Source organism: Dendropsophus ebraccatus, chromosome 8 (genome assembly GCF_027789765.1).
Source record: "Dendropsophus ebraccatus isolate aDenEbr1 chromosome 8, aDenEbr1.pat, whole genome shotgun sequence".
Taxonomy (NCBI): domain Eukaryota; kingdom Metazoa; phylum Chordata; class Amphibia; order Anura; family Hylidae; genus Dendropsophus; species Dendropsophus ebraccatus.
In genome coordinates this window covers 118,098,086-118,122,342 of record NC_091461.1, presented here as the reverse complement: position 1 = coordinate 118,122,342, position 24,257 = coordinate 118,098,086, and the positions used below count along the sequence as shown (strand labels likewise).

The 24,257-nt window shown below is 47.0% G+C and overlaps 1 protein-coding gene across 3 annotated transcripts in view; it reads left to right on the top strand.

Moving 5' to 3' along the window:
* The first annotated feature begins 1,533 nt into the window (after nt 1–1,533).
* Nucleotides 1,534–24,257, top strand: part of COL24A1 (collagen type XXIV alpha 1 chain) — a 186,625-nt gene continuing 163,901 nt past the window's right edge. For all 3 annotated transcript variants that reach the window (XM_069981559.1, XM_069981558.1, XM_069981560.1), the window contains exon 1: nt 1,534–1,852. In XM_069981559.1, the coding sequence (XP_069837660.1) occupies nt 1,797–1,852 (56 nt within the window). In that variant the 5' untranslated portion in view covers nt 1,534–1,796. The remainder of the gene's footprint in view (nt 1,853–24,257) is intronic.

The following is a 24,257-nucleotide window of genomic DNA, read 5'->3' as shown; positions in this document are numbered from 1 at the left end:
GTGTGGATTTTTGTGAGCAGTAAAATTGCAGGAAAAGACCTAAATTGCATAAAACAAGCCATAAAAGAAAAAATATGTATAGAAAAGCTTGATAATTTGATGTTAAAGGGGTACTTTGGAAAGAAAAAAGTTTTTTTAATCAACTGGTGTCAAAAAGTTATACAGATTTGTAAATTATTTCTATTTAAAAATTCCTAGTCTTCCAGTACTTATCAGCTGCTGTATATCCTGCAGGAAGTGGTGTATTTTTTCCAGTCTGACACAGTGCTCTCTGCTGCCACCTCTGTCCATGTCAGGAACTGTCCAGAGCAGGAAAGGTTTTCTATGGGGATTTGCTGCTGCTCTGGACAGTTCCTGACATGGACAGAGGTGGCAGCAGAGAGCACTGTGTCAGACTGGAGAGAATACACCACTTCCTGCAGGACATACAGCAGCTCATAAGTACTGGAAGACTTAAGATATAGAGGTATATAGAGATATAGAGTTAATAGAGGTAATTTACAAATCTGTAAAACTTTCTGACACAGTCAATGTAAAAACTATTTTGTTCCTCTGTGGTCCCACTTAAATTTACACATACATACTGTACCGTAATACCTCTTTAATTTTGCCCAAAATATTTTTGAGTCTCAATTTACAAAGCCAATTTACACAGAAAGATTATCACAGGTTATATCTGACAAAGATTTGAAGCCAAAGCCAGGAACAGACTATAAACAGAGAACAGGTCATAAAGGAAAGCCTGAGATTTCTCCTTTCCTGGCTTTGGCTTCAAATGTTTGGCAGATAATCTTTCTGTATAAATGAACCCTTTGCTGCATTTACACGGAACGATTATCGTGCGAATTTGCACGATAACGATCAAATTCGAACGATAATCGTACGTGTAAACGCAGCGAACGATCGAACGACGAGCGAGAAATCGTCCATTTTGATCTTTGAACATGTTCTTAAATCGTCGTTCGCAGATTGTTCCGTGTAAACAGTTGTTCAACGATTTTACCTATGTGCGATCGCAAAAGGAATTTTCCATATGATATATCGTTCCTTCTAAACGCTGATCGTTATAAAAAAAAATTGTTACTTCGAAATCGTTAATCGGGTGAATTATCGTTCCGTGTAAACGCAGCATTACACATCGACAATGTAGATTTGCAAGGACATCCCCATCATGTGTATAGATAGGCTGCAGGATAGGTGAGAGTAGTCGCCCACTCTCGCCGCCTCCTGGGAGTTGTAGTTCTGCAGTTACTTGTGTACAGGCTGTAACACAGAAGCTGTATTTTCCTCCTTGATTTTTGGCTCCTATTGCACTGAGCTACTTCCTGTCCTGAGTTTATCTGGTTGTATTGCTGGCAATTCACTGGTCCAAAAAAAAAAAAAAAGAAGATTAGAGTATGTGATGACTAGGAGGAGTCTGCAGTAGTGACACACACTCACTCTCATATACTCTCACAGTCCCATATACTATACAGCAGCTGCTGATGTCATCAGGAATCACTGTGTGCTGAAATCTAACACCACCAGGCAGGATTCTCCTGCAGTCACAGACAATCTGCACTGAACACTGAAGGAGCTGCAGTTGTTCTGCTGACTACAGAGCCCAGCTGGCCCATAGAGAAGAGCCACTCTGCAACTTGTCCCAGTCCTGGACCAGGTGCAATGTGTCACTGATGGGTGCCAGTGCCTGGATCCTGCAAGCCATGCCAAGGTGTGGATGTGCCTGCAGCTACCTGGATCTCCCACTTGGCTTCTGATTTCGATTAGATCTCAGCTGTGAGGACAAATGCAGACAAATGCATTTAGGAGCTCAAAGGACAAGGAGTGGATACATCTCTCCCATAGGAAAAACGTAAGTCGCCGGGCATGGATGTGCATGGCATTCGATCGGTTATCGCAGACTCGTATACGACACTATAAAGTAGATTGCAAGCCTTTGGGCGTCAGTGTGTATAGACAACGTGTAGCCTCTTGGTTGCGTTAACTAGCCAGCTTAGCGAATGGATTGCGAGCTCTTGTGATTCACGTGTGTCATGATCAGTTGTATGTGTGGTATCGCTAAATGTTATTTCATGTCAGTCCATATTAGTACTATGTTATATGTATATAGCACCGACATATTCTGTAGCGCTGTACACAGCACAAGCACACCTCCCGTTCGTGTTTAGGGATTTTGGGATATTTATCATGTTTTCTTATGTCCTCTGTTTCTCCAACTACAAACTCCCATCATGCCCTGACAATCTTGGGGTGCATAGACCCCCTGCTGGTGGCTAAGTCAGTAGGAAGGAAGCCCCTGGTTAGAATAGAGCAGTGCATTGTCACCTTCGTGGATGGACATACTATGGCCGTGTCCCCCCCTTTGTGGCTCTCTCTAGTTCCAAAACTACAACTCCCATCCTGCCTTGACAGCTCGCCCCCAATTATAGTAGAACAGTAACCTATAGCTCTCCAGCTGTTAGGGAAACTACAACTCCCATCGTGCCTTGACAGCTCGCCCCCAATTATAGTAGAACAGTAACCTATAGCTCTCCAGCTGTTAGGGAAACTACAACTCCCATCGTGCCCTGACAGGAAGCCTCCAATTAATGTAGAGCAGTAACCTGCTAGGAAAACTACAACTCCCATCATGCCCTGAAAACCAACCCCTACATATATTACAGCAGTGTTCCCCAACTTGTGGCTCTTCAGCTGTTGCAGGACTACGACTCCAATCATGCCCTGAATACCAACCCCTACATATATTACAGCAGTGTTCCCCAACCTGTGGCTCTTCAGCTGTTGCAGGACTACAACTCCCATCATGCCCTGAAAACCAACCCCTACATATATTACAGCAGTGTTCCCCAACCCGTGGCTCTTCAGCTGTTGCAGGACTACAACTCCCATCATGACCTGCCAGCTGACTCCAGCCTTGTGCTCCCTAACCTATGGTTCTCCAGCTGTTCCAAAACTACAACTCCCATCTAAAAGCTAGCTCCTACTAAAGCAGTGTTCTTCGGCTGTCAGGGCATGTTGAGAGTTGTAGTCCTGCCACAGGTTAGAGAATACCAGAGCTACGCCAGCCTGCCATTTTGCCGTACACCCTCCTACCTCCTGAGACTCGCAACGCAGTCGCACACCTTGTTCACCTCAATGAATTTCTAAGAACTGTGACGTTTCAGGAGCGGGAGACTCCGCCAAGCTCCACGAATCGCGGCCGTCCATGGAGACGGCCGGCGTGACTGAGTCTTATGGATACGTTAGGGATAAACGTGTCACGTGTGGCGACTTGTATCTGCGCACCGTCTGCCGGGAAGGCTTCTTAAATAAGGCAAATACTTGAAATAGATGACAGGAGATGAATGTGTTTGTATAGCGGCCTGTGTATACACTGTAAGGAACCGTCAGCTACATGACAGAGTAAATACATCCCCCTCGCCCCCTGAGGGCTGCACTTCTGTGGAAAGTATGTATGAGGGGACAAAAATGGAATCCCCCAACCCGCAACACAGCGCCGTATAAAAGCTATTTCCAGGGGATGTCACTGACAGCCATTCTTAGCCGGTCTATTTGTGACAGGAATGACACTAGCTGGAGGTCCAGGGGGCTGCGAGCTGACATCCCCCATATGTTAGCAGTTTGGGAGACGCCGTCCTTCGCATATTTGTATGAACTTGTTGTGAGAGGAACTCGGGCTGAGCCACTGAGGGTTCTCAGATCCTAAATGTACAACCAAGAGTCACATTACACAGTCTCCACACGTACACAGGGGGGATACAGACCGTACACAGGGGGGATACAGACCGTACACAGTCTCCACATGTACACGGGGCGATAGAGACTGTACATAGTCTCCACATGTATACGGGGGATACAGACTGTACACAGTCTCCACATGTATACGTGGGGGGATAGAGACCGTACACAGTCTCCACACGTACACTGGGGATACAGTCCATACACAGGGGGGATACAGACCGTGCACAGTCTCCACATGTACAGGAGGGGATACAGACCGTACACAGTCTCCACACGTACACGGGGTATAGAGAACGTACACGGGGGATACAGACCATACACGGTTTCCACACGTACAGGAGGGGATACAGACCGTACACAGTCTCCACATGTACACGGGGGGGATAGAGACCATACACAGTCTCTATAAGTATACGCGGGGATAGAGACCATACACAGTCTCCACATGTATACGCGGGGGGGATAGAGACCATACACAGTCTCCACATGTACACAGGGGATACAGACCGTAAACAGTTTCCACATGTACAGGAGGGGATAGAGACCCTACACAGCCTCCACATGTACACGGGGGGGATAGAGACCGTACACAGCCTCCACATATACACAGGAGGGGGGGGGGGATACAGACTGTACACAGTCTCCACATGTACACAGGGGGATAAAGACCGTACACAGTCTCCACATGTACAGGAGGGGATACAGACCGTACACAGTCTCCACACGTACACGGGGGATACAGACCATATACCGTCTCCACATGTACACGGGGGGATACAGACCGTACACAGTCTCCACATGTATACGGGAGGATAGAGACCATACATGTACACCGGGGGGGGGGGATACAGACCATACACAGTCGCCACATGTACACGGGAGGGGGGGGGAATAGAGACCGTACACAGTCTCCACACGTACACGGAGACTGTAAAAGAAATAGTAAAAATGTAAAACAAAATGCATGTAGTCACTGAAGTTGAGGATTTTCCATGCTAAACCACAAAGAAGCTATCCCGAGAAGTTGTACTGCTGGAGTTGCTGATCGCAGCAAAAGTGCAGAGAAAATGGTTAACTGCGGCAGAATTTTTTTATGTACTAAGGATGTCCCTCTCCGCCATCTCTAATGGCAGAACCTCCTGACTTTAGTTTGCCATGTCACCGTAGTAGTTGCCATGTCGCAGCCGCGTAGTTTGGTCCCATTCATCTGCTTGAGGTTATGCCACTTGGTTTCTGTGTCAAACAAAAATAGTGATACGCTCCATTATTTCTTGATTGAAAATCCACGAGGGATAAAAATCGCTGACATCTAGACCACGGCGTTGATTTCCATTGAAATCAATAGGACGTGGATTCCAATCTATGTAAAATGTTTGCCATGTAAACATAACACCGCATTCACAGGACTGTAATCTGAATACCTACCTTTGCCCCTATTATATCTGCGGGTCCAATGACCTGATCTGACACTATGACCTAAAATCACTTTGATGGTGTCCGTTCAGGTGCTTGGACCGTCCATGAGGTCAGATATTGTGGCACAGTGTCCACACGTGTAAATGAGGCAGTACAGATTCTGATGGTAGCATTGCAGATAGCTATAACAGGTCTGAATATTAGGTTTATAGGGAATCTGTCATCACTTTCACGAGTCATTGGGACACCCCTTGGCCTTTTCTCTTCGCCCCATCGCTCTTGGTTGATAGACTTTTTCCTGTTTTCCTGAGTATATAGATTTTTCAATCAAGGGTGGTCGGGCCGTATGAAGCCATTGGGGACCACCCTGATAACTCATAGTCCAGGCAGCATAGAAATAATGACCACAAGGCCACAATATCAGATTCATTGGCTCTAGGGAGTCAAACATTGTGTTCTACAGATATCTAGCTTTGGTTTGGTGATACCATGGTGATGTTGGACCCTTATTTCGCAGACTAAAAGCAAAGTGTTAAGGAGAGCAGGGGACAATTGGCAGACCTGGCAGGTCAGCGGCCGGGCCTCTAATACAAGACTGTATCACTAGATCTGGGATGATTGGGTGACATGCTATAGACCTGGGATGGGAAACCTTTGGACCTGTTGAAAGAATACAATTCCCATTATACTTGGATAACCAAAGCTTTGGCTGTCCGGGCATGATGGGAATTGTAGTTTTGCAGCAGCCGGAAGGCCAAAGGTTCCCCATTTCCGCTATAGACAGATGTATAATATCAGTGTGAAGTGCGTTGGATTTGTTACCTTTGGAGAAGGAAAAGGATCATATAATACTATGTGGGAATAAGAATTCTTCATGTCACCTTGCAGATCTGGTAACAGGACAAATATGTAGTTTATGGATCGGCAGAAAAACCAGTTGCCTGGTGCAAAACCAAGTGGAATCTCGCACAATAAAAAAGCTGACAAAGCTTCTAATAATTCTCCGATTATTGGTTTATTGTCTCGTAAAGTCGCCGTAATTCCTCCGGTCACCTCTAGCAGCTTCTCGGCAGATGAAACACATTCCAGATTCCTGGTTGCTGCACTCTGGATGCTCCCTGGCATGTGTAGTGAAGCGGGCGCTGATACAAGGCTGTAAATAACCTCCTCATGTGGCAGCCTGCTCGAATCGGCAAGCTCTAAAACAATTCACGACGGCCTCCTCTGTTCATTTATTACAACGCTAGGCTCCAACGAAGGCGGATATTGTTCCTTATTAATATGGCGGCAACCTATTCCGCAGCGCTGTACAATGAGATGGCAGTATATCGTATGTGCATGGAATATTAACATGTAATGTGCCCAATGGAGCTTATAATCTACAGCACTGTGGCAATGACACGATAAAAGACCCCTTTAAAGGGGTATCCCCTAACTGTATAGCATAGATACAGGTCCCACCTCTGGAGAATAGAGGTCTCCATATCTGCCAGGTAAACCCCATCGCCGTGAATAGAGAGACCTGTCCACATGCATGACCACCTTTCCATTCAGTATAAAGGGGTCATGTGACCCCTTTTCAATGCATAGGTTAATGGTCCTAGAGATGGGACCCACATCTATCACACAGTTATAGCCTATCCTGTGTATCCTATATGCCATTAAGGGTGAATTTCGGTAAAAAAAAAATACAATCAACTGATGTTAGAAAGTTATACAGATTTGCAATTTACTTCTATTTAAAAATCTCCAGTCTTCCAATACTTATCAGCTGCTGTATATCCTGCAGGAAGTGGTGTATTTTTTCCAGTCTGACACAGTGCTCTCTGCTGCCACCTCTGTCCATGTCAGGAACTGTCCAGAACAGTAGCAAATCCCCATAGAAAACCTCTCCTGCTCTGGACAGTTCCTGACATGAACAAAGGTGGCAGCAGAGAGCACTGTGTCAGACTGGAAAGAATACACCACTTCCTGCAGGACATACAGCAGCTGATAAGTACCAGAAAACTGGAGATTTTTAAACGGAAGTTAATAACAAATCTATATAACTTTCTGAAAATTCTTCGGAGTACCCCTTTAAGACTCTTATTATTCAAAGTAAAGACCCAGCACAAACTTACTCAATGCTACGGCATATTACATGGCCGCTAATATAGTTATATGGGCTACAAGAGAAGGGACAACTTTATTCTAAGAGGGTTATACTGATAAAAGAATCCTGTCATCAGTTTCCTGCTTCCCAAACCACAAGTCATCAGGACAGTCCTCAGTGACTTTGTACCGCCATGATTGATAGGACTCTCCTTGTTTGGGTATAGGGGGAGATCTGCCAATCAAGGCCAGAGGGGCGGGCAGAAGCCTCCAGGGACCGCCCTGATGACTTGCGGCTCGGGCAGCATAAAAGTGATGACAGCTTCATCTATTTGAAACCCACATTCTATGCAAAGTACTCAGAGTCTGTTCACACAGCGCAGTAAGATCGAGACAAGTCCGAACAGAGCGAGACACCCAGCTCCGAAATTAGATGAGCAGAATAGGCAGCTGTCTTGGGTACTGAAAGACACTGGGTGGCCGCCGGGCCCAGCCCAAACTTAGCTGACCTCTATTTTATTGCTGGAGCAACTTCTATTATCTCCAAGTGTCAGTCAGTTTCCTCTGTGGACACAACCATTGTCAGTAGACACTCAATCTTACACAGTCCGCCGTCTGTCCCACGATGAACTTGTACATGATGTAGAATAAAGAACATCTAATAAATCTGACACTCACCAGTTCTCTTTTATTCTTCTGCACGAATGAGATGAATAGAGAATCTAGTGATCTATGGCTGCTGAACATGAAAGGATCTGCATCTTATACATATGTCTGTTATGTTAGTGTCCCTTTAAAGGGGTAATCCAGCAAAAAATCTTTTTCTGGTTTCAGAAGGTTAAATAGATCAGTAATTTACATCTATTTAAAAATCTCCATTCTTCCAATACTTATCAGCTGCTGTATGTCCTGCAGGAAGTGGTGTATTCTTTCCAGTCTGACACAGTGCTCTCTGCTGCCACCTCTGTCCATGTCAGGAACTGTCCAGAGCAGCAGCAAATCTACATAGAAAACTTCTCCTGCTCTGGACAGTTCCTGACATGGACAGAGGTGGCAGCAGAGAGCACTGTGTCAGACTGGAGAGAATACACCACTTCCTGCAGGACTTACAGCAGATGATAAGTAATGGGAGATTTTTAAATAGTAAGCTTAAACTTAAAATCTATATAACTTTCTGGAACCAGTTGATTTGAAAGAAAACGATTACCCCAAAAAGATTGCTGGAAAGTAGAAGCCAGAACATCGTAAGGACCTCATATAGTTTCGATACTAAGCATCAGTGTATGTTCTTCACCTGCTGCTCTCTATAGAGTATTTTACCTCGATCTGTTGTCCCAATAAGGTGGACTCTATGGTGGATTACGTCTGGCTTGTTCCAAAAACTTTGGACCCCCTTACCTCAGTGCCGCCCATGTGTATAATGTGGTTACACAGTAAGTCCTTGTTCGGCTTGTATGAATAAATTGACAGCAGGTTGTTACCAATCACCTTGTCAGGGGGCCGTGTCCCTGCATACTGACAGTGTCCAATCATTGCTGACAGTCTCGGTCTGTGCAGGGACGCCTTCTTCTGACACGGGGGATAGTAATGTAATGTAACACCTAGCTGACAATTAGATCTGGGCTATGCACATACTGTCTGTATACTGGGGTAGCAGGGGTGATTCTAGCCTCTCTGCTGCCCGAGGCGAACTATAGAATGACGCCCCCCCCCCCCGTCAATCCGCCCACATTATAATCCACTACTGCCCCCCCCCCCCCCCACTGCTGTCCCCAATAAACATAATGTTTGGTCCCTTGCTGCACAGAGGATGTCAGGAGAGGAGGAGGCTAATCCTATAGGAGAGGTCCCAGCAGCACAGAGGATGTCAGGAGATGAGGGTGCTAATCCTATAGGAGAGGTCCCAGCAGCACAGAGGATGTCAGGAGAGGAGGGTGCTAATCCTATAGGAGAAGTCCCAGCAGCACAGAGGATGTCAGGAGAGGAGGGTGCTGATCTTTTAGGAGATGGTCCCCCTCTTCCCCCCTTATAGATGGTCCCCCTCTTCCCCCCTTATAGATGGTCCCCCTCTTCCCCCCCTTATAGATGGTCCCCTCTCCCTTATAGATGGTCCCCCTCTCCCCCCCTTATAGATGGTCCCCCTCTCCCCCCTCCCTTATAGATGGTCCCCCTCTTTCCCCTCCCTTATAGATGGTCCCCCTCTTTCCCCTCCCTTATAGATGGTCCCCCTCTTCCCCCCTTATAGATGGTCCCCCTCTTCCCCCCCCCCTTATAGTTGGTCCCCCTCTTCCCTCTCTCCCCCCCTTATAGATGGTCCCCCTCTCCCCCCCTTATAGATGGTCCCCCTCTCCCCCCCCCCTTATAGATGGTCCCCCTCTCCCCCCCCCCTTATAGATGGTCCCCCTCTTCCCTCTCTCCCCCTCCCTTATAGATGGTCCCCTTTCCCTTATAGATGGTCCCCCTCCCCCCCTTATACATGGTCCCCCTCTCCCCCCTCCCTTATAGATGCCCCCTTATAGATGGTCCCCCTCTTTCCCCCTCCCTTATAGATGGTCCCCCTCTCCCCCTTATACATGGTCCCCCTCTTCCCCCCCCTTATAGACGGTCCCCCTCCCGCCCCTCCCTTATAGATGGTCCCCCCCTTATAGATGGTCCCCCTCTTTCCCCCCTCCCTTATAGATGGCCCCCCCCTTATAGATGGTCCCCCTCTTTCCCCCCTCCCTTATAGATGGCCCCCCCTATAGATGGTCCCCCTCTTCCCTCTCCCCCTCCCTTATAGATGGCCCCCCCCTTATAGATCGTCCCCCTCTTTCCCCCCTCCCTTATAGATCGTCCCCCTCTTTCCCCCCTCCCTTATAGATGGCCCCCTTCCCCCCCCTACCTTATAGATGGTCCCCCTCTCCCCCCCCCCCCCCCCCTGCACAGCAGATAAAACAAAAACAAAAAACAGCACACAACTCACCTGCCCTCCGTTCCCCCGTCGAGCCTCTCTGGTCTGGTCCCGGCTGATGTGCGGCTGCCCGGGGTGTCCCGTCCTGTCCCCGGCAGCGCGCGCATCACAGAGCTCCCCGTGCGCCTGTGGCTGTGACTTCCGGCGCACGGGGAGCTCTCTGATGCGCGTGCTGCCGGGGACAGGACGGGACACCCCGGGCAGCCGCACATCAGCCGGGGGACTAAGGCTGCATTCCCACGTTCCGTGATCCTGACGGATCACGGACGTGGAATGCATGTACTGGAGCCCCCCCGCCCCCGGGAAGTATCTGTAATGAGATGCTGGGAGCGGGGGAGACTGTATTTATAAGCGCCGCGCTGTAGTATCAGCACCGCGCGGCTGATTTAGTACAGCGCGGCGCTTATGAATACAGTCTCCCCCGCTCACAGCATCTCATTACAGATACTGCCCGGGGGCGGGGGGGCTCCAGTACATGGTACAGTCAGGGCCGTTTTAATACATTGGTGGGCCCAGTGCACAGCCCTCAAGAGTGGGCCCCCCCTTCCCTTTCGGCACATTGTATAATGTACTGAATTTGCCCCCACACTGTATCAAGAGCGCCAATACATACAGTAGTTACCTTATAACACTATTTCCACCATTCAGTGATTACATATTACATAAAAACTGCACTAAACAAAACAGAAAGATATCACCATTGATAACATTACATAATACCGCCACACCATGACCCCTATCAGTACAAGCCTATAACAGAGTGAAGTTACATCCAGTGACTCACCGGAGGCGTCTTCTCCGATCAGAGTCTGTCACCTTTTCTTTTTCTCTCCATCCAGCCTGGGCCACCTTGAAGTCTTCCCCTGGCTGTGAATCTTCTCTCCAGAATCTGCCAGACAAATATTTTAGGCTCCAACACATACAGTAGTTAGGTCCCTTGTACCCCTATACAGTAGTTACACCCCTCTGTACCCCTACATAGTTACACCCCTCTGTGCCTCCATAGTTTTAAGGTGTCCCTGTAGTATATAGACCCTCATGTGCTCCTCCAGTTATATACAGCCCTCCTGTGCGCTCCCCCATTAGTATATAGCCCCCCTGTGCACTCTCCCCAGTAGTATATAGCCCCCCCTGTGCTCTCCCACAATAGTATATAGCCCCCTGTGCTCTCCCACAATAGTATATAGCCCCCCTGTGCTCTCCAATAGTATATAGACCCCTATGCTCTCCCCCAATAGTATATAGCCCCCTATGCTCTCCCCCAATAGTATATAGCCCCCCCCCCCTGTGCTCTCCCCAATAGTATATAGCCCCCTGTGCTCACCCACAATAGTATATAGCCCCCCTGTGCTCTCCCCCAATAGTATATAGCCCCCCTGTGCTCTCCCCCAATAGTATATAGCCCCCCTGTGCTCTCCCACAATAGTATATAGCCCCCCTGTGCTCTCCCACAATAGTATATAGCCCCCTGTGCTCTCCCATAGTATATAGCCCCCTGTGCTCCCCAATAGTATATAGCCCCCGTTCTCCCCCATAGTGTATAGCCCCCTGTGCTCCCCCATAGTATATAGCTCCCCTGTGCTCCCCCATAGTATATAGCTCCCCTGTGCTCCCCCATAGTATATAGCCCCCTGTGCTCCCCCATAGTATATAGCCCCCCTGTGCTCCCCCATAGTATATAGCCCCCCTGTGCTCCCCCATAGTATATAGCCCCCCTGTGCTCCCCCATAGTATATAGCTCCCCTGTGCTCCCCCATAGTATATAGCTCCCCTGTGCTCCCCCATAGTATATAGCCCCCTGTGCTCCCCCATAGTATATAGCCCCCCTGTGCTCCCCCATAGTATATAGCCCCCCTGTGCTCCCCCATAGTATATAGCTCCCCTGTGCTCCCCCATAGTATATAGCTCCCCTGTGCTCCCCCATAGTATATAGCCCCCTGTGCTCCCCCAAAGTATATAGCTCCCCTGTGCTCCCCCATAGTATATAGCTCCCCTGTGCTCCCCAATAGTATATAGCCCCCTGTGCTTCCCAATAGTATATAGCTCCCCTGTGCTCCCCAATAGTATATAGCTCCCCTGTGCTCCCCCATAGTGTATAGCCCCCTGTGCTCCCCCATAGTATATAGCTCCCCTGTGCTCCCCCATAGTATATAGCCCCCTGTGCTCCCCCATAGTATATAGCCCCCTGTGCTCCCCAATAGTATATAGCCCCCTGTGCTCCCCCATAGTATATAGCCCCCTGTGCTCCCCCATAGTATATAGCTCCCCTGTGCTCCCCAATAGTATATAGCCCCCTGTGCTTCCCAATAGTATATAGCTCCCCTGTGCTCCCCAATAGTATATAGCTCCCCTGTGCTCCCCCATAGTGTATAGCCCCCTGTGCTCCCCCATAGTATATAGCTCCCCTGTGCTCCCCCATAGTATATAGCTCCCCTGTGCTCCCCCATAGTATATAGCCCCCTGTGCTCCCCAATAGTATATAGCCCCCGTTCTCCCCCATAGTATATAGCCCCCTGTGCTCCCCAATAGTATATAGCCCCCGTTCTCCCCCATAGTATATAGCCCCCCTGTGCTCCCTGATAGTATATAGCTCCCCCATAGTATATAGCTCCCCTGTGCTCCCCCATAGTATATAGCCCCCCTGTGCTCCCCAATAGTATATAGCCCCCGTTCTCCCCCATAGTATATAGCCCCACTGTGCTCCCCAATAGTATATAGCCCCCGTTCTCCCCCATAGTATATAGCCCCCTGTTCTCCCCCATAGTATATAGCCCCCTGTGCCCCCCCATAGTATATAGCTCCCCTGTGCTCCCCCATAGTATATAGCCCCCTGTGCCCCCCCATAGTATATAGCCCCCCCTGCTATATAACATTGAAAAAAACAAACACTTTTACTCACCTAGATTCACACGTTCCTCTTCTCTTCCCTCTTGTGGCCGCACTTCCTGCAGTCACAAGAGGCTGCACTCCCCTTACCCTCGCGCCGACGCTCCAGTGACGTCGGGCGCTAGAGGGAGAGCGCGGCCTCTTGTGACCGCAGGAAGTGCGGCCACAAGAGTGACTGACAGGGAGGGAGCCAATGGCTCTCTCTCTGTCAGTGTCGCTGCTGCTGCAGCGCTGAAGCGCCGCAGCAGCAGCGGACGGGGGCAGCGGCGGACGGGGGGGCCCTGCAGGGGGCGCCATGGAGGGGTAAGTAGATTACCCATCCATGGCGCTCCCCCCTGACAGGCTGGTGGCCGGAGCCCTGTGCGACCGCATTGGTCGCACATAGCAACGGCCGGCCTGCTCGGGGGGGGCCCCTTTAACCAGTGGGCCCGGTGCACGTGCACCATGTGCCCTCTGGTTAAAGCGGCCCTGGGTACAGTCAGTGGCGGATTATAATGTGGGCGGCCGCCCGAACCGCTCATATTATAATCTGCCACTGAATGCCGCCCCCATGGTGACAGCTAGTGGCGCCGCCTGAGGCAGACGATTCAGGTCGCCTCATGATTGCGGCGCCCCTGTGGGGTAGAATACAAGTATTTACTAAAGCAGACGTGTCTGGAGAGCCGACCGCTCCTCTATAAATCCAGTGACTCACGGGTGGTGTCTTCTCCCCAGACATTCTCTTTCCTTTTTTTCCCCTTCCATCCAGTCCAGACTGCCATGGTGACTTGTAATGGTCACTGCGGTGATTGTCTATTACTTCTGCAGCCATTGCTCGCCAAATGCATTCGGACCCCGCACCCCTGACCCTGGGTTAATTTAGACCCCAAATAATTCAGACCCTAAACCTTTCCCCTTACATTATGTAGACCCAGAAATAAAATAAAACCTAGTTTAGATATCTAAACTAATTCAGCCCCCAGATCAGACCAATTTATTAATTCAGCCCCCAGATCAGACCAATTTATTAATTCAGCCCCCAGATCAGACCACTCTATTAATTCAGACCCCAGATCAGACCACTACATTCAGACCCCAGATCAGACCACTACATTCAGACCCCAGATCAGACCACTACATTCAGACCCCAGATCAGACCACTACATTCAGACCCCAGATCAGACCACTACATTCAGACCCCAGATCAGACCACTACATTCAGACCCCAGATCAGACCACTACATTCAGCCTCCAGATCAGACCACTACATTCAGCCTCCAGATCAGACCACTACATTCAGCCTCCAGATCAGACCACTACATTCAGCCTCCAGATCAGACCACTACATTCAGCCTCCAGATCAGACCACTACATTCAGCCTCCAGATCAGACCACTACATTCAGCCTCCAGATCAGCCCACTACATTCAGCCTCCAGATCAGCCCACTACATTCAGCCTCCAGATCAGCCCACTACATTCAGCCTCCAGATCAGACCATTACATTCAGCCTCCAGATCAGACCACTACATTCAGCCTCCAGATCAGACCACTACATTCAGCCTCCAGATCAGACCACTCTATTAATTCAGCCCCCAGATCAGACCACTCTATTAATTCAGCCCCCAGATCAGACCACTCTATTAATTCAGCCCCCAGATCAGACCACTACATTCAGCCCCCAGATCAGACCACTACATTCAGACCCCAGATCAGACCACTACATTCAGACCCCAGATCAGACCACTACATTCAGACCCCAGATCAGACCACTCTATTAATTCAGCCCCCAGACTAAATCTTTAAGACCTCACAGCTAGATCCCTAATTTCAAAACCCAGACCAGTAAATTTAATCCAGACCCCTAAATACATTAATACCCCCAAATAAGCTGAGACCCCAGAGCAGACACCAACATAAATATAGACGTAACCACAAAAGGGCGGCACTTACTGCTCGAGGCGAATTCAAACACTGCAAACTTTATTAGCTCTCAGTCTTATAAGTCTGTGTAGTGAAAATATTCAGACTCCAGACCTGACTATGTACTTACCCTGCTGGGCTTCTCTCCAGGTCTGGGTGCTGCTGCACGAGGTCCTAAAGCTGCACTACATATGGACACTGGACAGTGCAATAGCTCATGGACCTGAGGAGTAGCCCAGAGGTTTTATCCTATATACTATATATATTTGTTATATGACTTAAAGTGTCACTGTCGTGAAATTTTTTTTTGCAGAAATCAATAGTCCAGGCGATTTTAAGAAACTTTGTAATTGGGTTTATTATCCGAAAAATGCATTTTTATCATGAAAAAGCAGTTTGAAGCTCTCCCCCCTGTCTTCATTGTTCTCCTATGGAGAGAGCTAAAGAAAAGACCAAAACAGGACAACAAAGAGTTAATCTACAAATATCTCACCCGTTATCTTCTTGGACAGTCACCACTGACCTGTCTGAGCTCAGATTACAGCTGTCACCCAGCTCCGTGCCTGTAATCCTCTGTTATCTGCTTTCTGCTGCCGGCTAACTCCCTCCTCCCTCCTCCCCCTCCCCTCTCCCTAGAGCAGACAGGGGACGTCTCCTGCAACAAGTCACAATTTTCAGATTTTTCAGAGTGGATGAAAAAGAGGAAGGAGGGGGGGACCTGGGAAAAGGCTTTTTACATGCAGATAATGGCAGATTTGGCTAATAAACCCAATTACAAAGTTTCTTACAATCGCCTGGACTATTGATTTCTGCAAAAAAAAAAAATACGACAGTGACTCTTTAAGCATACCCAGTCGCAGTGCATGCATCCACTGGAAAGTGTTTTTATTGTTGAAGTGTAGTTTCACCATACAACCTGTGAGTGGCGCTGCACTGACTGCTGTGTAAGACAGGATCAGCTCTTCTGTCAGGTCTGAGTATATTCTTGTCTACTCCATAAAAAAGTCAGTATGTTCCTCTGTTATTCCTCCTGGAAATGTATAACTATACATGTACATGATTCCTTACACTAACACTCCACAGGACCATAGGCGCTGCATCATATAGGGTTCTGTGTTATTGTTCATGCAGCTTACAGGATAGCAGCTCATGATCTTTTAGAGGAGCTACAGTCTTGTCTTCTCTTAGTGAATATTAGGATTTCTTATAAAATATTTCCAGAGAATCCTTTTAGAGGACGTTGTATTGTACCGCTCCTCTGCTCCTCTTCCTGGAAATGTGGGCATTTCCTATTGTCAGTAGTGTGTGCAGACACACTGCATGCATTGCACACTGGTCACTAACACACTGGATGCATGGCACACTGGTCACACACTGGATGCATGGCACACTGGTCACTAACACACTGGATGCATGGCACACTGGTCACTAACACACTGGATGCATGGCACACTGGTCACTAACACACTGGATGCATGGCACACTGGTCACTAACACACTGGATGCATGGCACATTGGGAAGCATGGTACACCAACACACTGCACACATGGCACACTTGTCACTAATACACTGCATGGCACACTTGTCACTAATACACTGCATGGCACACTTGTCACTAACATGAGATGTATGGCACACTTATCACTAATGCACTAGATGTATGGCACACTTGTCACTTATGCACTGGATACATGGCCTGGAGGACCCAGCATGTCAGTGCATGATACAGATAGCTCATTGATTTTAATGGAGATGTGTGATGCTACTTTTAGAAGCGGTGGCGCTGCAGAGATATTAAGCCGTTTACTAGACTCTCGGGGTCTCATCAGTTGTGCCCCCTGTTTTCCCTTTATCCTCAGGGGGACCCTTCCAGCTGACTAGGAGCTCTGTATCTGGTATATAGTGGACCTTGCCGGCTGATTCTTTCATACGGGCACTATACATATATGTCAGTGGCGTAGCTACCATAGAGGCAGGGTAGGCAGCTGCTATGGGGCCCGTGCAGGAGGGGGGCCCCAGGAAAGAAGGTAATTGGCTCCCTGCTCTACCATCACTCTTGTGGCTCTGTGGATTCTGCCTCTGGCCACAGGAGATTTTATTTCTTGGCCACATGACAGACTAAATATAAATATATGCAGTGCTTTGTGTTCTGCATAGGAGACTGGGGGGGGGGGGGGGGGGTTCAATTTTTTGCTATGGGGCCCTGTGAATCCTAGCTACGCCCCTTATATATGTATATATATCTCTGCAGAATACCATATTCCATCCTACTGTATCTTATATTATTACATGTTCTGTGCACAATGTGGAAAAGTACTATTGCTTATTCAGTCTCTTCTGTTGGTGAATAGTAGAATACAGCAGTGCGGCCCGGCTCCTCGCATCTGGCCACCTTAGGCGCCTCCGTCTTAAGCGTTCTCCTCTTTGGCAGTCGTCACACGCTGTCAGCACCCCCTTCCTAGTCAGTCCCAGCTGTTCTCTCCTGTCCGAGCTTTGTGCTGGCCAATACGGAGAGAAACCAGTCCAAATGTCATAGACGGCCGCCCCGACACCTGTTTGAGCTTCTGTGATTTAGGGGAAAATGCCATTTAAAGGGGAGGTTTTGATGTTTTCTATAGGGATTTGCTGCTGCTCTGGACAGTTCCTGACATGAACAGAGGTGGCAGCAGAGAGCACTGTGTTAGACTGGAAAGAATACATCACTTCCTGCAGGGCATACAGCAGCTGATAAGTACAGGAAGACTAGAGATTTTATTTAATAGAAGTTATTTACAAATCTATAACTTTCTGACACCTGTTGATTTAAAAACTAATTATTTTATTTTTATATTTTTTTTTTTGTTCTCTTCTGTGCCTCTATACACACTCTAAGAAGCAGTAGCAGCAGCATGAAGGGCATTATAGAGCAGTAGCAAATAGACTAAGCAGTGTAACAAGCTCTAAGCTCTCTGCAGATTGTGTATGTGTCTCTGTATCTGCTCTCTGAACTCATTCTGTTTCCCCTCTCCATAGACTTGTATGGGCAGACTTTCAGAGCTGCCAGTCCATTTTGTACACAGGGTATAAATAAGCTGTTGAATGAAAGTTTATCAGGAGGAGGCTTGATGAGAGGAGAAAGGAAACACTTTTCTCTGATAAGATATATTATAATGTTGCTCATCTTCACTTGTACTATTGATTTGGTTAAACAATTTCCAACAAGGAAATTGCTGGGAACTTCTAGTATGGTCCTTGACAATGTTGATTTTGTCTCTGATTCTAGAAGAGGGATGGGGAACTTTCGGCCTTCAGCTGTTGCAAAACTACAATTCACAGCCTGCCTGGACAGCTAAAGCATGATGGGAATTGTAGTTCTGCAACAGCTGGATGGACAAAGGTTCCCCATCCCTCTTCTCAATTATTATATATAATATTTCGGAAAATCTCATCACCCGTCGTATGTTATTGTCATCAGTTACTCTTATAATCCCTTTTATTTGTTAAGGCTTTTGGTCCCTTTAAGAAGTTATTATCCTTAATGCGTATTCTGGTGGCCGTTCATACTATGTTGTATTTCCTGTATCGGTTTAACACATGCTTCCTTCAATTTACAATATGTTTTCCACACCGGGAAGGTTGAGCGTAACATTAGTTCTGCATTCCCGCTAAGTGCAGGCCACAGGCGTCCAGATAATGTCTACCTGTCAATCTCCTCTGATCCGCCATTGATACGGCCCGGTCGGATGTGTTTGATGTCCGTCTGTAAATCAGCGGCACCTTTGATGTTGCCCATCTTCTGGCTTCCCTCCACACGTGTTTACTTCATGCCGTCTATATATTATATTATATGTTTATTTTGCCTGTCTCGCTTTTATTTGTTTGTAGCTCTTTGCTATAAGCTGGGTTGTAGTTTGTTCCATTGTTCCATATGTTTCTGGTCTGATGTAGCCACTTTATTTATACAAGGAGATAAAGTCCTCTCTCACACATAGGAGGACTAAGGGCCCTATTCCACCGGACGATTATCGTTCAGATTATCGTTAAATCGTTCGAATCTAAACGATAATCGTTCGGTTGAAATGCAGTTAACGATTAACGACCGAACGAGAAATCGTTGATTGCTTTATAAGGGCCCTATTCCAATCGTTAACGATCTCAAACGACCGCTATTGCGAAAGGCCTGAAAACTTTCACTCATTTCCATGGAACGATTTACCGATAATCTAAACGATAGGGCCCTATTCCACCGGACAATTATCGTTCAGATTATCGTTAAATCGTTCGAATCTAAACAATAATCGTTCGGTTAAATGCAGTTAACGATTAACGATCGAACGAGAAATCGTTGATCGCTTTATAAGACCTGGACCTATTTTTATCGTTGCTCGTTCGCATCGAATAAGACGTCGTTCGCAGTAGATACGAACGCAATAGCGAAGAAATAGTGAAGAAAAAACGATCGCAATAGCGGTCGTTTGAGATCGTTAGCGATTATGCGAACGATAATCGTGCGTTGGAATAGGGCCCTTATAAAGCGATCAACGATTTCTCGTTCGGTCGTTAATCGTTAACTGCATTTAACCGAACGATTATTGTTTAGATTTGAACGATTTAACGATAATCTGAACGATAATTGTCCGGTGGAATAGGGCCCTAAGGCCTGGACCTATTCTTATTGTTGCTCGTTTGCAAAACCTTCGCAAATCGTTCGCATCGAATAAGACGTTGTTCAGTCGTTGGCAGTAGATACGAACGCAATAGCGAAGAAATAGCGAAGAAAAAAAACTATCGCAAATACGATCATAAGTAACGATTATCGTTCCATGGAAATGAATGAACGTTTTCAAGTCTTTCGCAATAGCGGTCGTTTGAGATCGTTAATCGTTAACGATTATGCGAACGATAATCGTCCGGTGGAATAGGGCCCTAAGACTAGGAAGACTATGTCAGTTATATAGTGAAGATTGACCCTGTATAGAATGAACACTATGGAAACTCATCCGTCACAGTGGTTGGGCTCTGTTATGGAGACGTCTCCAGATTAGAACCCATCACGGTCCTAGAAGACGACGTACGGATAGCTGGTCTTATGCTGGATTTTTCCATGTATGGCCATGTCTATGTCAGAATTCGCAACCATTGCTCAATGCAGATAGTTTACATTACAAATTGCCTATTATTTTATGTATACACTTCCTATTGTGTTTCCATGTATTGTTTGTATCATACATAGGTATCCACAAAGTCACTTGGGATGTATGATAACATTTTTCACTTCTATATCAATACAGTGTAAAGTCAGAAATAATGCAGATAATGTGCGATAACTGATGCGTTTCAAGCCGTAGTGTAGACATGCATCGACTAATGCAGCCGTTTACCATACGGTACCGTACAGTGCTGGGCTATTCCACTTTGTGGACACTTAAAGGGGTTGTTCACCAAAACAATTTTTCTTTCAAATTAACTGGTGCCAGAAAGTTATATAGATTTGTAATTTACTTCTGTTTAAATATCTCCAGTCTTCCAGTACTTATCAGCTGCTGTATGTCCTGCAGGAAGTGGTGTATTCTCTCTAGTCTGACACAGTGCTCTCTGCTGCCACCTCTGTCCATGTCAGGAACTGGAAAAAAAAAACCTTCATGCCTCTGTTCACACTGTAGGTTGCACGCTGCAGGTGGCTTAAGTACAGACAAAAAAAAAACAGAAAGTGCAACAGCAAGCCACAGGTGCAAGGGTTACCGTATATACTACCCCCGGTGTACACGCAAAACCTGCTCTATAGATATTTTGAAAAATGATGATCTTAGCAAACTATTTGCTCAAACAGAGTGTCCCATGTCACCAGTTGGGATGAGCGAACCGGCTGAGGTTCGGATTTGTATGAACCTGAACTATCGGCTTCTGATTCCCGCTGTCTGCAGGCTCTGTGGAGAGGGTGGATACAACCTTGAGGACCTCCTGGAAACGGGGATACAGCCATAGCCATAGGCTGTATCCCAGTTTTCAGAGCAGGAGAGGTTTTCTATGGGGATTTGTTGCTGCTCTGGACAGTTCCTGACATGGACAGAGGTGGCAGCAGAGAGCACTGTGTCAGACTGGACACCTGGAATACACCACTTTCTGCAGGACATACACCATCTCTGGCACCAGTTGATTTAAAAGAAGAAAAATTTGGCGGTCTCGGACCGACCTTTTGAGCACCCCATCATCTTCACTTTGTCGGGTATGTAATGCATTCCATCTGATCTTAGATTGGAGTGTACATTGGAGTGTCTCCTTGTGTTTGGCGCCACAATCCTTCAGAGTTTGTGGCTGGAACGTGCGGCTCATCTGCCAGGTCTTTTTGTTTCGGCATTCCTGCTGGGGACCCGTCGTTTTTTTCACTGTCGTGTGTATTTCATTAAACACCAGCAATGGCGAAAGAACGGAGAGCTATACATCGGGCCCAATAGATGTAAACAGCAGACGGCAGAGGGTGATTAAATCATTATGTGCATGGGTTTCATTAGCCCTGGAGATCAGAGAGAGACTCTGGGAAATGTTCCATTGCTTCTAGAAATAGACTTCAGTGAGGACCGTGCACTTAGCTCTAATAAAGCTCTGTGACTCCTAAGGAGCCTCAGCAACCTTCATGGGGCATTGTATATGGATATGGATACAGACATGTGATATCCATATCCATAGAAATCCCCATAGAAAACCTCTCCTACTCTGGACAGTTCCTGACATGGACAGAGGTGGCAGCAGAGAGCACTGTGTCAGACTGGAAAGAATACACCACTTCCTGCAGGACATACAGCAGCTGATAAGTACTGGAAGACTGGAGATTTCTTAAATAGAAGTCACTTAGAAAACTTTCTGTCACCAGTTGATTTCCCCTTTAATTTACGGATCGGAGGAGGTCTATGGGTTGGACCTCAGGGTCCGGGACAGGCCCCCGATTATGCAGATCAGCACAACGGTTGGGCCATGTAGGGCTGACGATAATAAGAAGCACTTGATATTGTAGAAGAAGATCCAGAATTTCCTTGTGGGCAATTTCACTGAAGAATATTCCTTTCTAAGCAGAATGCAGCTCTGCAGTATGTCCGTGATGACAGGCCATGTAACATCTGTATGTCATCATATTGGCAGCCATACATGGAGAAGGGGTTAATGCTAAGGACAGACCTGTGTGCATTTAGGACTGTAGTAGAACAGTATTGGGACACAGCACAGTCACCTATGATAAGGGGTTAGGTAAAGTAGCCGACTGCATAGGGCACCAGTAAGTGATGGGGTAAAATGTATTAAAGGAGAACTATCAGCAGGTTTCATGAATCTAATCTACTGATAGCTCCTTAGTGGGCATGGGGCGCTATGGATAACACTGTCTCTTACCTTCCTCTTTGGCTCCATTACTGTGCTGTTTGTTCTGAAATCCTCTGCCCAGTAAGCCAACAGGGGCACTGGGGGCAGGGGTACTGATCTGGCCCACCCCTTCAATCATTGGGGGGTGCGGGGTCAGGGTTACGGGCCTCAGCCAGCCGGCCCCTTCTAATGATTATCAATGATGGGGACCAGTATGAAAAGCCCCATAGATCAACATTCATTCTGCATTACAGACCAGTATGGACGTCATTAGAGCAAAAATTTGCTGCCCGCTCAGCCAATCACAGGCCGCTGCACTGTCCATCTCAGTCAGTAATTGGCTGAGCGGGCTGGATGCAGCTGTCGACACTGTAGATGACATCAGGGGACATGGACAGGTAAGTATTACACAAAAATAGCTCAACAGTTGTTTAGCTGTTTCAGTGCGATTCATTACGGTCCGGATTTGTAAGTTTGCGAATTTTACATAAAAATATTTGTGAACCTGGTGAATTTTTGAAAATAGACTTATTATATTATTACAAAAGTCACTCCAGGTGGAAAAAAAAAAGATGAAGCGTTCCTAGGCCAAGCATTGTTGGGATAAAAAGCTAGCTAAAGGGGTTAAAGGGGAACTCTGGAGAAGAAGAAAAAATTCACTGAAAAGCTGAAATAAAAATAAGAGTATAATATACCATGTATCATTAAATTTTTTCTAATGTTATGATGATTGGGCCTCTTTACTTTATAATAGATCTTTCTAAAAAGTTTCCAAATTTGATGGTAATGTTTTTTTTACTATCCCTAGTGCAGACAGTCCAGACACTGGCTCTCTGCTGCCCCCTCTGGCCATGTACTAAGCTAATGGGGTACACATACTGATCGCTCTGCGTAGCAGGTGACCAGGCGTGTAGAGGATGATTGAGTCTCTGCACCATGTGGGGCAGCGCTCTGGACGGATCCCTCTGCTCCTTTTTGCCCCATTCTTATGGCCAGGACACTTTTTTTCCCCATTACTGAAGATATATTACAAAGTTTTGTAACTTTTTGAAAACTTTATTTAGCAATTTTTATTTCCTCCGAAGGATCCCTTTAACTGGTGCAATGGATCCAGAGCCAATAAAAACCATCCTAAATGACTGACTATACCGCCTGCTGATCAGTGCCAGCCCCTGGCGGCCTTGGCCTCCCCTCTGCCTGCTGGTGGGCAGATTCTTTGCAGGCGATGGGGAACACTGCTCCACTGGGAGACAACTATTTGCTGAGGAGTGAGATGGTGCTGTGCACCAGGTGACTGTATTCACACTTGTAACAAATCTGCATAGTGGGAGACGTGTGCACGCTGTTATGACAGCTGCTGGAGGTCGCCCCCTTAGTGGTGACTAAACAACAAGACTTGGTGATAGGAGCCTTTGCAGACCATGGAAAACCTCACCTTGCTGATCCCCGGGGGGCTCGTCTGCTGGACTTGAGCAAACAGCATTAACATGTTGGTTCATACTGGAGCTGAGATCATTATTGGTCATACATACCAGAAGAAGTCACCAACAAGTGGCGGAATACTCACCTCCCCGAGGCGGCCGGATTCCGCCCATTGACTCTACAATCTATGTTGAGGCATTTCAGAAACTCAATGCACTCTGTTACTATGCGGGCTATGGGGAGGAACGTGTGGTGGTGCATTATGGGTCTACAACATGAAGCCATGGTAATCTGTGTCTGTAATGTAAGATTGCGCTGCGGAATCTGTTGGCGCTATACAAATAAATATTATTATTGTTTGTGCAGTGTTATATCCAGTGGATGGCAGATTGGGAATGTAACTTCTTTAAAAGGGGTGCTCCGTCGAAAAAAAAATCTTTTAAATCAACGTTTCAGAAAGAGAAATAGATTTGTAATTTACTTTTATTTGAAAATCTTCAGTCTTCCAATACTTATCA